The sequence below is a fragment of the Chiloscyllium punctatum genome, chromosome 3 (assembly GCF_047496795.1).
Source record: "Chiloscyllium punctatum isolate Juve2018m chromosome 3, sChiPun1.3, whole genome shotgun sequence".
In the NCBI taxonomy this organism is placed as follows: domain Eukaryota; kingdom Metazoa; phylum Chordata; class Chondrichthyes; order Orectolobiformes; family Hemiscylliidae; genus Chiloscyllium; species Chiloscyllium punctatum.
The window spans coordinates 85,945,852-85,962,019 of NC_092741.1; the positions used below are offsets into that span (position 1 = coordinate 85,945,852).

The following is a 16,168-nucleotide window of genomic DNA, read 5'->3' on the forward strand; positions in this document are numbered from 1 at the left end:
CCAGTCCAGGACATCAAAAAGCTGCAAAAACTATACAAAATGAGAAAGGAGATTGGCTATGACAGATGATGGTAAATGAAGGTTCTAGGCATGAAGTAGCTCATAACAAAGTTAGAATTCTAATAAATCATACAAACTGGAATTTATACCTTAACCACCACATGCAGTTAGTTGATATGTCAAGCCTTATACTATTGCCAAGATAACACTGTTTAATAGTGAAATGTGTCAGAAGTGTATTGCTAGGATAAATATTGCCCTAAGATGAAAACTGCCATTCTCAAGCCCCATGAGCTAATTTTGGAAGCTTACAGGCAAATGATTATAAATCTAAAGTACAAACAGAATCTGAATTTTCTAAAAGTTTCTGGAGAAAATGAAATAATGCCTGATAGATAGTACACAACCATGAAGAGCTCCTTTGACTTTGAATGCCTCAGAGCTTTAATACATACAGAGAAACAGTTTCTTTTCAGAATACATCCCACTAAAAGCCCAGAAAGTTTCTAAGATAAAATCAGCTGTTGTAATGGTTGGTAATTACACATTGTCTCACAAGCATGTGCATCACTGCAAGCCTTTGTTTGCAAATCCACAGAGAAATTAGAGATTTTAAAAAATGATAATAACAATGAGGAAAAGTAACAGAAATGAAAAGACAGGTAACCCTCAGAGTAACAAAAAAAAACATGGAGAATAAGTATTATTCAAGAGATCAATGTTATTACTTTTGGCATAAGGGAGGACATGTGAAGGCAGGTTGTTTGTAATTATAACTGTAGTGAAGCATTTATGGGGGTTCAAAACACATCTTTAGCAAACTCTGTACCAGAGTTTATAAAAAGATTTGAATGTAGAAATCTTACTTTCAAAACCTACCAGATTATATATGTTTTGTATTTAAAGGTGAGATAATTCCACTTTTATCTGGTAAGGCAGGTTAAGCAAATCAGTATTATTAAAGATACGGAAATTGATTTTTGTTTTAATTCAGTCATGGGATATGGGCATCACTAGCTCGGCTAGCATTTATTGCCCAGCCAAAAGGCAGTTAAGAGTCAACCACATTGCTGTGGGTCTGGAGTCACATGTAGGCCAGATCAGGTACGGATGACAGTTTCTTTACCGAAAGGACTTCAGTGTACTAGACGGGGTCTTCCCCAGTAATCAACATTGGCTTTGTGGTCATCATCAGACTCTAAATGCTAAATATTTTAAAACTGAATCCAAATTTCACAATCTGCCACGGCAGGATTTAAACTTGGGACACCAGAACATTATCTGGATCACTGTATGAACAGTCCAGTGATAATATCACTAGGCCATCACCTCCCCTTTATTGTTGAATTTGCGTTTATTTTCACGTGCACTTGAATGAGTGCAGTGAAAAGTTTGTAATGTCGCTGCTTTAGTGCCGTTCATGGTAGGGTGTCTCGGTACAAAATAATTAAGTCTGTGTTACAGATTTGAAAAAAATCATAAATAAAAGTTTAGCATAAGAATCAAGATGTTGCCTATTTAAAACAGCATTAAAATTTCCGTCTTTTCACCAAGTCGATGCTAGCACTGAGCCTTTGGACTGCCCAGGCCAATCTCTAGACCAAGCTGGGCTTCAAGCCTTGATACCTTCGGCCCCCAAGGGTCTCGTGTCTGGTCCAGGACTCACTGCTGACCCCCGCTGGCCTTCACTTTGGGACTTCCCATCCTCATGTCTGCCTGCCCTTGGACTGGCTTCTAGGACTCACCGTCCCCACGTTAGTCTGGTCTGGGAGTCGCCTTGGGACTCACCAGAAATGACATTCAGTCTCCTTCATTTATCTCCAGATAAGTTTAAGTTAAAAGTTTGAAAGAAAAAAGCAAAAAGAATGGGCAGAGCAGAGGAGTTTTGGCTGGAGCGTGTCACTTTATTGCCATCGTGTCAAGAATATGATATTGATACAGATATTGGCAGTTGATGGAAATTTCCCTTTGGAAGCTTGCTATATAAAAATATATTGTATTAATGGTGGTTGTTTAAATGATGCTTTGTACAAAATTAATTTTAAAAATTATTTCATTTCAGATATTTTAGTAATTGTAAGGATTATATCTATGTCACCAATAATAATGTTGATTTTCTATGAGGGTATTATCTAGCCAGATACTAAATTTTACCATCTCTAGAGGCCCCAGAAAAGTCTAATGAAGCTATTAAAGCTGAAAATGAATACATGAAATCAAATGATATTTGAAAATACATGACTTTCTGAAATCCTGCTGTGGAGATGATTGTTCAACTAAAGGTGTGTCCGGTCAGAAGTTCAGGCATGATAGTAAAGGGGCATTGGAACATCTGTCTGACCAAGCATAACTGAATCCAAATTGGAGCTGTCAATTAAACCTATAGACTGAACCTGAGAAACAGGTGTCAACTGACTTAACCGCAGCACTCAACTATGGTGAAATATTGGAATGAATTAGTTTAAAACCAAAAGACTCAGCTACAGGCAACATAAGGAGCCATGGGGAAGGATTTGTGCTCTCGAACGTGACTTCAAACTTCAAAATGAATAAGCTGTTGTTCCTGCAAGAAAGTAATTGGACCAAGCTTATGCTGTCTGGGAAAATGAAAAATGAAAGGAATTTTAAAAATTAATTGAGAAATGAAAAGAGGATCAAAATTATTTTTGGTCTTATTATCAATGAAACATTAATCAATGTTCTAAAGCATCTGACAAGGATTTAACTTGAAAAAACATACTGCTTGCACAGAATGTTAAATCTGCAAAGTTCAGCCAAAAAACATTGCAAGTTAAATTCATAGAAACCAACCGAAACAAAAACTAATCCCACAATTAAATAGTAAAGCAACAGGTAAAGATATGGAAAGGAAGGTCATAACCGAAATAGAATGGCCTAAAAGCTGTTAAAAGGTCAACAGCTTGATGATAACATAATGCTTGGTTTTCAAAAAGAATGAATAAAATTACTGAATCCAGAGGGTAGACAGAGGATTTCTTCCGTATTTACAATTTATCTGTTTCAGTATCACCAGTTATGGGGAGCAGTGGTATAGTGATAATATTACTAGAATAGAAATCCAGAACCTTAGGCCAATGCTTTGAAGAAATGAGTTCAAATCCCACTATGGGAGATGATAGAATTTAAAATCAGTTCAAAACATTCTGGAATAAAGAATGGCCTAACAATGACCATGTAACTATTGTTGTAAAAAGAAACAATCTGGTTCACTAACATTGACTAGGGAATAAAATTTGCCATCTTTGCCTGGTCCAACCGAGATGTGATTCCAGACCCTCAACTCTTAAGTGCCCTCTCAGCAGTTAGGAATGAGCAATAAATGCTTGCTCGCACAGCCAGTGACATCCCACGTACAAACCTTAAGAAGAAAACACCAGAAGGATTAGCAAAATCAGTAGTGCTGTTCCTGACAAAGTTACCTAGGCTGAACCAAGTATGCAATTTTCCAGTCTAGGACACCAAAAAGCTGCAAAAATCTACATAAAATGAGAAAGGAGATATGCTGTGGAGATGCTGGTAAATGAAGCTACTAATCATAAAGAAGTTCATAACAAAGTTAGAATTCTAATAAACCATAACAACTAGAATTTATAACTTAACCAGCCCATGCTATCTGTTGATAGGTCAAGCCTTATTGTGAAGCCAGCGCTGTTTAATGGTGAAAGATAACAGAAGGAGAAAGAATGTTTGTTGTACAGCTTTAATAAGTTAGATGTTAAGTTGTTTGCAATATTATAGTTAATAGTATGTTAGAACCATTATTTCCCTTTCATTTAATTGTTACATCTGTGAGATTTTATAAAGTGATTATATTTTAAACTATCTTATTCAATTCAAGGTAAAATTCAAGTGACCCTGACTGGTTTTGCCCAGTGATAGGTAAATACGACATGTAACCAAGAGCCATATCACATCCTACTCAGATCCAAGTGCCAGCTTTCCCACCTAAACATAGAGAAAAAAACAGCTGGCTATGGTTTCTGCAGACTACAAAATCCTAGAGTTAGATTTGTGTACCTTGGAGACAGGATGAGAGATGCAAGGTAATTATTGCATTGGAGCCGAATGCTGGTGACAATATGTATCCCATTGAAGAGCTGGATTTTGTTGTAATCTAAAGACTACTGATAGCAGATGATGTCTTCCCGCAGTTGGTCTATTTAGGTGAGCTCAGCAGGACTGCATCATGGATTTTAACAGGACTCTCAAAGACTTGCCCTAGTATAACTGTGTGTAGATCCTTGTTGAAAATTTGGGAAGAATTCTGGACTTTAAAACAAGTCAGTTCTGCTAATAGTGTGTTATAATGTATTTCTGGATATTATTTGTGTCTTCTTCCATAAAGAAAGAACTAAAGTAGTTGTTTAATTGATCTGCTATTTGCTTGTTCTTTATTATCAATTGTCCCCCTTAGGATTACAAGGGACTTAAATTTGTCTTCACTAATCTTTTTCTTTTTAAGTACCTTTGGAGCTCATACAGCCCACTTCCATGTGCCTTACAAGTTTACTGTTATATTGTACTTTTTCCATCTTAATTTATCTCTTGGTCCTCCTTTGCAAAACTGCATTATAGTACCATGATAGAAAAAAATTACATGGCTTTTGGGAAAAAAACACTGGAGTGGCAGTTGGTGAAACACTCTAGCAGAGGGCTTACACAGACGTAATGAGATGTATTATTCTGGTATCATTGTATGGTTCTCTGATAACAATAGTTAAAAGCAAGTCTGTTAACATGCTCAAAATACCTAAAATAAGAAAATCAGGTTTGGATCAGTATCTTATGTTCAAAGTATAAATATAAAATTAACTTATATCGCAGCTATGGGTTCAACTCATATAAGTATTAGAATTAAATCATTTTCCCAAGTAAAATGTATAGATACAAAAAAGATAACAGAAGAGGACTAAAATAAGTTATTTCTCATGAGTTTCAGGTGTTTGTATGGTTCAAATTAATAAAAGTGAGAGCTTATCCACAATGTAGATGAGATATGACATTAAATTATCCTTAAGTCTTGTAATTTTACATCTGTAGTTAGTTGCCTTGGTTTCTGCAGCTGGTAGCTGGCTTCAAGACCTCCCTGCTGGTATAAAATTATGAAGTTTGGAGTCCAGCAGCAATCTTGTGATAGAAAGGTGGAATTGACCATAACTGTTTTGAGTAACTCCAAGCCATTTCCACGCACAGCTATGTAAAGTATCCAAAAATCTGTGTCAAAAATCAATCTACAACCCTTTCTGAGCACTTTTAATGTTACTCTTTGACTCTGCTTTGACCAAACAAGTCTTAGCAATAACACTGCATTTTGAGTTAAATATTTTGTGTGACCTTCTTTTATATGTTGTACAACTTAGCAAAGGTTTAACTCCATTTTGTAAAAGTTTATTGTATTCAAGTATAGAATCTTCACCAGCCTTTTGCTAAATTAACAGAGAAGCCATCTAATTTTTCCCTCAATTAAATGTCTAAATCTACATACATACCAATATAGTTATGCCTAATTAAAATCTAAGCCAAATAGGTGACTTCTAAAGTAAAGCTTATGGATGTAAGTTTGCTCGCTAAGCTGGATGGTTTGTTTTCAGATGTTTTGTCACATACTAGGTAACATCATCAGGGAAGCACTGGTGGTATGATCCACTTTTTATTTATGTGTTTGAGTTTCCTTGGGTTGGTGACATCATTTCCTGTGGTGATGTCATTTCCTGTTCTTTTTCTCAGGAGGTGGTAAATGGGATCCAAGTCAATGTGTTGTTGATAGAGTTCCAGTTGGAGTGCCATACTTCTTGGAATTCTGGCACATATCTCTGTTTGTCCATCCTAGGATAAGCCAAAAAGAGACATGCATGAGAATTCCGAGAAGCATGGCACTCCAACTGGAACTCTATCAACAACACATTGACTTGGATCCCATTTACCACCTTCTGAGAAAAAGAACAGAAAATGACATCACCACAGGAAATGACGTCACCAACCCAAGGAAACCTAAACACATAAATAAAAAGTGGACCATACCACCAGTGCTACACTGGAGACTCACTGATGATGTTACCTAGTATGATGACAAAATGTTTGAAAACGAATCTTCCTGCTCAGTGAGCAAACTTACAGCCAGAACCTCAATCTGAGCTATAAATCTTCTCAAAACTCACTAGTAAAGCTTATGTTTAATCATATATTAATGTCAGCCATTAGCATCATTTTTACTTTGTAAAGAAAGAGAGCCAACAAAAGCTTAATTTGGCACATACCTGCTTTTTCAGGTTTTCCCTGTTTGTCTGTAAAATAAAAAGATTGTATAGAGTAAGGGATGAGTCCTACTGAAAACAAATATACTGTTTTACTGAAACTATTTTAGATGATAACTGGACCAGGACACCTGATATCTGGAAAGCCATATTGCAATCAAGGGCTTGATATTCCTTTCATTTCAGAAACAATTTCTGAGAAGAACAGGCTCATTGCTCTAGGTGACCTTTATCTCATGCTTGGACAATTTATAGATAGCAATCATATAGCAAGCTGGGGAATCAGATATTCAGAAGATCAAATCACAAGCACACAAGAAGAGACTCATGAAGTTACACAGTGACATGGGTTACCAATTCCCTTGATCATCTGCAATAATTACTTTCTCTCCAAATTGACAGCCTTCTGTCTTGTAATGCTGTTGTTTGTGCTGTAGTGGTCAACTTGATTTTGAGAATTGTTTAGAGTTGCTCAGGAGCTTTGTTCAAGCATGGCATTCTTTGCTGCATTTGCTACAGAGAGAGAGTGTGTGTCCTTTGTCTTCAAGATTTCAAATGTACAAATCCTTCTGAGGAATCATAACACCACACCTCTGAGACCATCACTTTTCTTACATTATCCTTCTGGCTTCTTGAATCTTCATCTGCACAACTTTTAGTCGTCTAACAACAAGTCTGAAACCCCCATTCCATAACCTCAACTTTCCTATGTCTCTGCTGGTTCTCAACATGCTTCACAAACTAAAACTAAGTTTTTGAACAGCTATCCGAACCCAAAAATATTTCGGGCTAGTATATTTGTTTCTTCAATGAATCATCTTAGAGTGGTTTTCAATGTGAAGTTAACTGCATAAACATAATTGAAGCACTGTGCATTTTCTGTGAGAAACTGTCCTAGTGAAAGCTCTTCTGCAGTGATTACAAATACAAAAGTTTTTATGCAAGTTTCCTCTGCATTTCCAATTAGTTTGTAGCTATGAAGTGAATAAAAAGATCACAAGATTGTTACTAATGAGACAAGCTATTCATCACCAAAGCTGTAAGGATCTCATTGTTCCAGCATCTGCATGCAAGTGTTTCTGAAATGATTCTGAGATTTTCACCTTCTGGAATTTGTCTATTATAATTTTGTTTTTGTGAAAAGGAGACTTTCTAATATCAGTCTTGGCACAACCTTTACGAGGCTGATTCTATTTGAGCAGGATATTCTCTGCTGGTTTTGGGACCCTGATATCACAGTAAATGAGAGGTCAGAAGCCTGAGGGGTGCAGGCTATGATTCAAATTACCCAAGTAGTGTGGTTAGGGAAACAGGGATTCCTGCAACCTCATCTTATGTTAGGCCAGAGCAACAGAATGGGAGGGATTCAAAGTTTGTCAGAAGTCGACCCCCATCTGGTCTCTTATATAGTTTTGCTGCTCCCCTATGCCACGTCGATGCCAATTGACCATCATAAAACACTAAATATTCTTGGTTACTGACTTCTTGAGAATGCATTGCCCATTGCCCATTGGCGGCACGGTGGCACAGTGGTTAGCACTGCTGCCTCACAGCGCCAGAGACCCGGGTTCAATTCCCGCCTCAGGCGACTGACTGTGTGGAGTTTGCACATTCTCCCCGTGTCTGCATGGGTTTCCTCTGGGTGCTCCGGTTTCCTCCCACAGTCCAAAGATGTGCAAGTCAGGTGAATTGGCCAGGCTAATTTGCCTATAGTGTTAGGTTAGGGGTATAGGTGGGTTGCGCTTCGGCGGGGCAATGTGGACTTGTTGGGCCGAAGGACCTATTTTCACACTGTAAGTAATCTAATCTAATCTAAAACACCTGTGCTCATTTGACTTCTGGGCAAATGGCTTGGGTCAGGATAGTGATGAGGAAAATTATACCCACTGATGGCACAAAACTTTACATCTGCCTACATTTGGCCTCATTTCAAACTGGGCCTAAAGATTCAGTCCAATGTCACCTTTTGGTTGGTTTGCCAAATGTACATTTCTTATTTCCTTAATTATCTTGGCAATTTCAAAAAGAATCACCTTTCAAATATTTCCCATTCAAACTCAGTTGATATGTATATCTCTTATGCAGAGATTTGCCTGAATTCATTACTCTGTCAAAATGTTGTGCACTGCATTCAGTTCCCAGGATATGGACATTATTCTCAATGTACATTTTGGCTAAATTTTTTCATAGTTTGCTTCCAATGTTCTCTGCATTATAGGACTTCAGAATTGTCTTTGCTTAAGAATTGCTCCTTGCTGTAACTGACTGAATATTTTGACAGTTGAGACTTCTTTGATTCTGTTGAATCTTCATCCTCAACTATTTCAACACCATTCATGTACACATTTCAATTAATTTCCTTCTTGTATGTAGAATTGGGTATTGTTACAGGTTTTAAATAATGTTTTTTCTGTCCACATATATGTTCTGTTTACCCCATTCTGTAATTTACAAACTGTTGCTGTTTCTCCTAGGTTGGAATTTACAATTTGAACAGCCTTTTTTATATTCTGAATCCATGTCAACAAGACCATAAGAAAGAGGAACAGGAGTAAGCCATTTGGCCCCTCGAACTTAGTCTGCCTTTCAATAGGATCATGGCTGATCTGTCACTCCTCACTTTGACTTTCCTGCCCTTTCCCATAACCCCGAATCTCTGATTGGTCAAGAATATATCTAACCTTAAATACTCATATAGTAGCCGTATAAATGAGAAACAGCAATTATTCCCTGATCATTTATATTTCAGCTCCCCATCATCTTAAGGGCGATTAGAAGGGAAAACAAATTTTAAACTAGCCAACAATGGCCACATCCTGTAAAATAGTAACTTTAAAAATCCATCATTAATGCCACCTAACCAGCCATTCTTTTCTACACCTCAACCATTTCTTATATATTCTTGAAGTTTGCATTGAACAGATGACAATGTGAATTGGCAGCAGTGAAAAACAAAAAAAGTGAAGGGAGGAAGAAGAAACTTGGAACTGCAACTCTAACGGTCTAGTTTCAGCACCTTCACTTATTTCTTGCTTTCTCAGTGAGCTTTATCAACTCTGAAGAGGCAATTTACACTGGCTTTAAATAGAAATGAGTGCAAATGAGACAGAAATGATGAAAAATTCGATATATGACATTAATACTCCACAAGTGTAATTTACATATTTCTATTTATTTTGGTCAACGGGTGGCAGCTGGTGGTGTTTAGGTGTCATGGATTTCCATCCCATTACACACTAACATTTTTTGATTAGCACCTTAAAATTGGACAGAAGCAACTTGAAAAACAACAGACACAACTGTGTGAAAAGAAGTTGGATAATTTTGTTTTTTGTAATCCCATATGTTAAGAGAGTGAGAAATAAGCATTTTGATTGTTCATAGATAATCGTGCCTTGCTTGCAATGCACCCACCTGGTGTTTTCTCTTTTGCAGGTTTAGCTGTAAAACAAAATAGAAAAAAGACTTAAGTATCAGGGTGCCAGATATAAAAATATCACAAAATGTGTTAACAAGTCAACTTTTGGAATGTTGTGCAATATTACTGAAGAAATATCAATAGCTGTACAGAAAAAAACAATTGAATTATTTATATGATATATAGAATGTAGTCAGTGACCTGAGTTATATCAGAGATTGATAACATTTTTCCTTTGAAAATGGGAGCATGTTAATTCATTACAATGCTGAATTTTCCATACAAATGTAATTAACTCATGTTGGGCTCTTTTAAACAGCAAAGTTACATAACTGTTTTGAGAATGTAAACTTGCCTGTTTTCGTACAGTGATGATTCCTCAAAAAGTATTTTATTTGCTGTGAAACATTTTAGATGTCCTGAGATGTGAAAGATCCTCTAAGAATGCAAGCCTTTCCTTTGTTTAACATCAAGGTTCGGCATTTGATCGGTGTTACCCAAATAGGTCATTTTTATCAGCCTGTGTTTCTTTCATATACACAGAGAGCATTTTCAGTTTGATCATAGTAGCAAATGTTGTGTTATGAATAATTTTAACTGTATTAAGTTGGTACTTTACAATGAGGTAATTCTATGGATTTGCGCTCTTACTTGGAACTTTAACCACTGGGAGAATGGATCTGGAATTCAGCAACATATGATCTCAGGATTGTAATGCATGACATTAACTTCTAAAATCATTGAGTGATTGGAAAGTACAACACAAAAACAGGACATTCAGCCCATCCTTTACAATATGCATATTTCTCATCCATTCCACTAGCACTTTACACTACAACGAGAGTCAGCAAGGCCTCCCTTTTTAAAACAATCTAACAACATAATCTCATTGTCTTTACCTTTTTCAATAAGAGTAGGTTTCTTGTCCTTTGCTTTTTCTGAAAAAGTAATGGTTCAAGTTTATTTCACTTATTATGTTATCTGTTTTTCTTCTGACTTGTGCATCTCCCTTTGTTTCCAATTCACTTTAACTTTTCTCATTTATTTTTACCATCACCTTTATCCTGCTGACATCCCCTGTGTTTCAGTTTCTCCCACACAACTAGCTCAATCATTCTCTTAATCACTGCACTCCTTGCGCCTCTCTATTCCGATGAGGTCAGTATTTTCTCAGTACCATTGTTATCACATCCTTTCTGCTTTTTATCAATACAAACCAAACATTTTATCTTCTTTTTTTGCAAAGAATACAACCAGAGAAGACATTGAAATAACCAGAGATGAGTAGACCAGTGGTTGGTGTATTTGGAGGCTTTGGTCTGTGTTAGTCACAAAGAACAGCACAACAGAAGTCAAGTGACAGAACTGAGCTTCGACTATGAGTGTCACTATTGCACAGAATAAAACATCATGAAGGTGAGCGAGTTACTGGGAGTACAGCATGCTACATCATTATATACCTTGATATTAAATGTGTTGGAAATTATTTTAAACTGTGAACATGTTTTTTTTCATGACAAATAGATGTCTTTTGACATCATCTTCTTTTCTTAGCAAACAGGTTCTATAAAACTATCAAATATTTTCATATTCGGGTCTAATATTTGGTCTATTGGAGAAAGAATCAATCTGATGTGCTTGGATACTGAACTTTAATGTCATTTAAAAGTTCATACACTACATAAAACACATATAAGCTGGACATTTTCCCTCATCTCCAGCACTATAAATGACATTTCACCAAAGTCATAGCCATGCAGCAAGTAAGCCTACTGAGAAGTCTCTATATTACGGAACTAAGTAATGCTGTAACACCAGGAGTGAGCTAACACATGTCCATTGATTATACTATTCTGTAATTTAAGCTAAAGGTATGATAAATCAAAATGAAAAGTACAAAGCATATTTCTATCCAACATATTCAGTGCTGACGAGGTAAACATTTAAAGATTTAAACTCTAAGTTCTGGAACTTATTCTTAAGCTTTTCTGCGAAATACCAGAATACTCATCTACAATTGCAGTGAATCAACTTTACAATCTATTTTCCCTGTATATAAGACACTTGTCATTCATAGCGTACGTCTTGTATATTGTGTATGAAAAACTGATAAAAATGAAATACAAGGGATGTGATCACTTATGAATTACATACATTTAGGCTGAATAGAATTGATACAAAGTCCAAAGTAATATTGTTATAATTATTTTGAATAATGAATACATTCCGTTAGTTGGATGCTATCATTTGTTGATTTACTGCAGAGAATTTTCTAGGTGTTAAGGACACATGTAAATCTGAGCTGTTTCTGTGAAGAACTCACCAGGAGCTTTATCCTTTGCAAGTTTAGCTGTGAATACACAAAATAAAAGAAAACTTAAGTTTCAGCCATGGGATATCAATGTGACATTGACATAAACTATACAAACAGCTGAGAAGTATTTATGCACTTGTTTGTGGATGACACATCAGGTACTGGGCTCCAGTATTTACCATTCTATCTCCCCTTTCATGATCAATCAAACCTTATTCCTAAAGCCAGCTTTGACTATTCTTAAAGCATTCTGTGTCATTTCTATTGGAGGTGAAAGAAACAAAGGATGGGAATCTACGAGACAAGGCTGAAAGATGAAGGCAGAATCAGGATCAGGGTGTCAATGGCCTTCTCTGCTCAGATTCCTGTTTCTGAATTGTCATAACAGCCAATAAGTCAATTTCGGGTGGTATGGATTAAATGGCTGCTGCATTGTCAGCTGATGCTATCGAAAATATGGGCTCAATGTTTAAAGGGATTCCAGCTCCCAAATGCTATTTCAGATTTCCTTTACTGTACCATTCATCCCTGCAAGAAATGTCCAACTATCATCCTCCCATCAGCCTGTGAGTATTAGTTTCCATTAGTTTCCAAAGAATTTCTGAACAACAGACTTACTTGTCAGCATGAAAGCATAAAAGAGGATGGCCTCATGATTCAATAATAATTCACTCACTGTTTTCCCCCAGCACACCTGGGCAGGGTAGGTTGGGGGATCATATGCCCCCAGAGGGAAAAGAGCTCCCTGTGTAACCGAACAATCTGAATGGCTACTGGAGAGGTAGTTAGCAATCATATGGTTATCCAGAGAACCTGTCTGCAGTGTGGCAGACATATCAACAACCTCTCCATTCCACAAAGAGGAGTACTACACCTTTGGCAAGCAACAACTGGATAGGTGTGACTATGGAACTGTTGGAGGGATATCCTAATATGTAGTTGGCAAAGGTTGATGCTACAGGATCTCTGTGGCAAGAAATGATTGCAGCTCTGCCAAGAACTATAAAAGCTCAACATGTTCAATGCTGAAGTAGTAAACATTTAGGTGTTCAAACTCTGAAGTTCTGATTTTTCTCTTAAATCGGTTCTACAGGGGTAAGACCAGAATAATCATCCATATTACAGTAAATCAAAACTAGCACTGTTAGCCATAGTACGGTGGCTCCAGAGTGACTCATGCATGTCATTAGCCAAAGAAACAGCAACTAGCATGAAAGGTGACAAGACTTAGTTGTGGGTGACGAACATTGTCCTTCTATGTTCCTTCAGGAGAAGAAAGCCCAAAATATCAAGTAAAGATCTGAAACTGGCCGAAGAGTTTGATGGTTTGATTATTTCCAGTTTTGATGCTAAAGAAGGAAGGCACACTTGAGATCCAGCAGAGCAAATAGTGGCTGGTCTGTCATACGTTTAGTTGCAGGAGGGTGAGTAACCTCATGGTTACTCCTGGAAGAAAGTTGCCTCAGCTGAGCATGAAGGATGGTTTCCTTGTGTCCTTCAATGTATGAACATTAATTTGAACTACAGCCAATCCTGTGTTCTCCCACCTGTAAGGGGGAGAAGAGCTGAACATTCTATACTCTTCAAATGTCAACTATAGTAACAAACAGCTGCCATTTCTGGGGGTACTTGTTCACCTGAGGAGAAAGGAGAACATAGAGGGCATCATACCACATAATTCACTGCATCCTCCATTGTTGGAGATCCTTTGGCCTCAGTATTTATGCATTTGTAAGTAATCACAACTTGGTAAGATTATCACAGGCTCTGATGTTCACTGATAATTGCATTATTTGATTCCTCATATATTGAAGCAGCACCTGTATATGTGCAGGAAAACTTGGACAACATTCAAGACTGGGGTTGGTAAGTAGCAAGTAAGTTCTGTGCCACACAAATGTCAGGCAATGACAATGTCTAATAACAAAGAATTTAACCATTGCACTTTAATGTTCAATAGCTTAACCATTGCTGAACCCCTGCCTGCCCCACTGTCAACATCCTTGAAGGATGGCAGAGGGTTGGGGGGTGGAAGGAGTGGGGGGAGGATTCACCAATGACCAGAAACTGAGCTAGACCAGTCATATACATACTATGACTACAAGAGTGAATGAAAAACTGGGTATTTGGCATGTAACTCCCCTCCAATTTCCCCAATACCTGTCCACCCATAACCTTTACAGTATCTCCATGACGTAAGTCAGGAGTGTGTTGGAATACTCTCCAGTTGCCTAATGTGTACAGCTAAAACAACAACCAAGAAGCTCAATATCATCCAGGAAATAGCAGCTTCCTTGATCTGCAGCCCAACAGTCACTATCAGTAATACCAATGTGCCAATGTCTACAAGATGCACTGTATCACCAGACCAAGGATCTTTCAACAAAAACTTCCAAACAAATTACCTCTACCACCAGCATCCAGAAGGAAGAGTGCAGCACATACAATGGACCATCACCATTTGCAAGTTCCCAACTATTTACCAGTCTTTTACTGTCACTGGATCAAATTCTTAAATTTTGCTTCCCAACAAGATAATCGGTGTTCTTTCACACCAAGGTTTGCAGCAGTTCAAGAAGGCACCTTCTCCAGGGCAATTAGGATTGAGCAATAAATGCTAGCAGAGACAGTGATGCCCAGTTCCCTTGAATGAATTTTGAAATTTCTGTTCTTTAACAACAGAAAATAAGTTTATTAATTTTTTTAAAAAAAATTATGTTGATATATAAGACAATTTGGAAAGGTCTTCACATAAACAAAAAGTAGTTTCCCAACTGTCAGAGATACTAGTTAAAAGAAATGATACTCACATCTCAGTGAAGTAGAAATTCTTTAAGCCCACACTTGCTCAACATCTGGCAATGTGAAGACTATTATGCAAGCTCTCCCAGTTTAGAAATTTCACAGACTAGAAAACACTTCTACTGAGGTGATCAGTTGCCCTCAACTGAACTGAAAAAGGTGACTCTTCAGCTCTGATGTGAAAACAAAACAAATGTTTTGGTCTATTTATTCCATCTGAAATAAAGTCACCAATATCTTATCTATTGTGGTGCAGATTATGTGATTTACATAATTTTTGGTGTTAAGTTTGGACTTTCAGCTTTTGGATTTCTGACAGAATTAATGATTGGCTTCTGAATGTTTCTGTCGCCATGATGATTTTGTTTCAACAGTGTGAGAGATCTAGATTTCAGAATGAATGAGGTTTTGTTTAGCTTCAGAGGGTTCACAAATCATCAAAGTAAACAAAAGCACCTGAAGATTTCTGTTAGAACTTTATGACATTCTTTTGGAAACTTGGAGAAAAGCAGATTTTTTTTAGCCTTGGCTTCAGTTTTGGGCAGTTTGGCAGATCTTTCCACATATAACATGGCTCGGGAGACAGGGAGAAGGAAGTTAGATCTGTTAACATTAGAAACATTAAAGTAAGGAATTAGTGGTAGTTCTACAGAAGTATTGAGATACAGCCCCAAAGAAGTTATTTGATGCTGAGGACAATTAACCTGTTGTCCATAATAGCTTCTTCCTGGAGCTGTATGATTTTCCATACTAAGAGCTAAAGTCAAATTAAACTTATTGAGGTATTAGAGAATGATATTTTCTGGCAAGTGTGTTGTATAAGCGATGCTTTTGGTTACTGTATAGGAATGTTTTGGAAATCTGTAACGAGTGTTTTGAGATTAAGTGAATGATATTATAAAATATGACATTGTATTTCACAGTGCATTTCAAAATCTTTAGTTTTGTGTTATAAGTAAATAGTCTGGTGTACTCTATTTTATCTTAATTCCTTTTGCTTAATAGACTTCTGTTTTATTATTGAGTTCAAAGATATGATAGAGGCTCTCTTCAGATCAGTGGTTAGCCAACCAGGCCTTCTACAGGATAAATACCGTCACTGCATTGGACCTTCCTCTATTTGAAATAAAAATCTCTCATTCCACAAATGCTGAATACAGGAAACAAAAAAATTATTTATTCACGGAATACAAGTCTCAAAGACAAGACCAACATTTATTGCATATTCCTAACTGCCAATGAGGAAGTGAGCTAGCTTCTTGAACCACTATAGTCAGGGGTGCCAGGTATACCCACAGTGCAGTTAGGAAGAGAGTGCCAGAGTTTTCACCCGGTGACACTGAAAGGAACAGCTATTTG

General features: G+C 37.1%; 1 protein-coding gene across 42 annotated transcripts in view; it reads right to left on the reverse strand.

The window, feature by feature from the left end:
- Positions 1-16,168, reverse strand: part of trdn (triadin) — a 446,963-nt gene that overhangs the window by 160,609 nt on the left and 270,186 nt on the right. For all 42 annotated transcript variants that reach the window (XR_011954524.1, XR_011954519.1, XR_011954525.1 and 39 more), the window contains 4 exons: positions 12,017-12,043; positions 10,593-10,631; positions 9,690-9,716; positions 6,279-6,305 (listed from right to left, as the gene is read on the reverse strand). Coding sequence is in view for 33 of the 42 variants with exons in the window: in XM_072555968.1 (XP_072412069.1) it covers positions 6,279-6,305; positions 9,690-9,716; positions 10,593-10,631; positions 12,017-12,043 (120 nt within the window). In the remaining 9 variants the exon portion in view is untranslated. The remainder of the gene's footprint in view (positions 1-6,278; positions 6,306-9,689; positions 9,717-10,592; positions 10,632-12,016; positions 12,044-16,168) is intronic.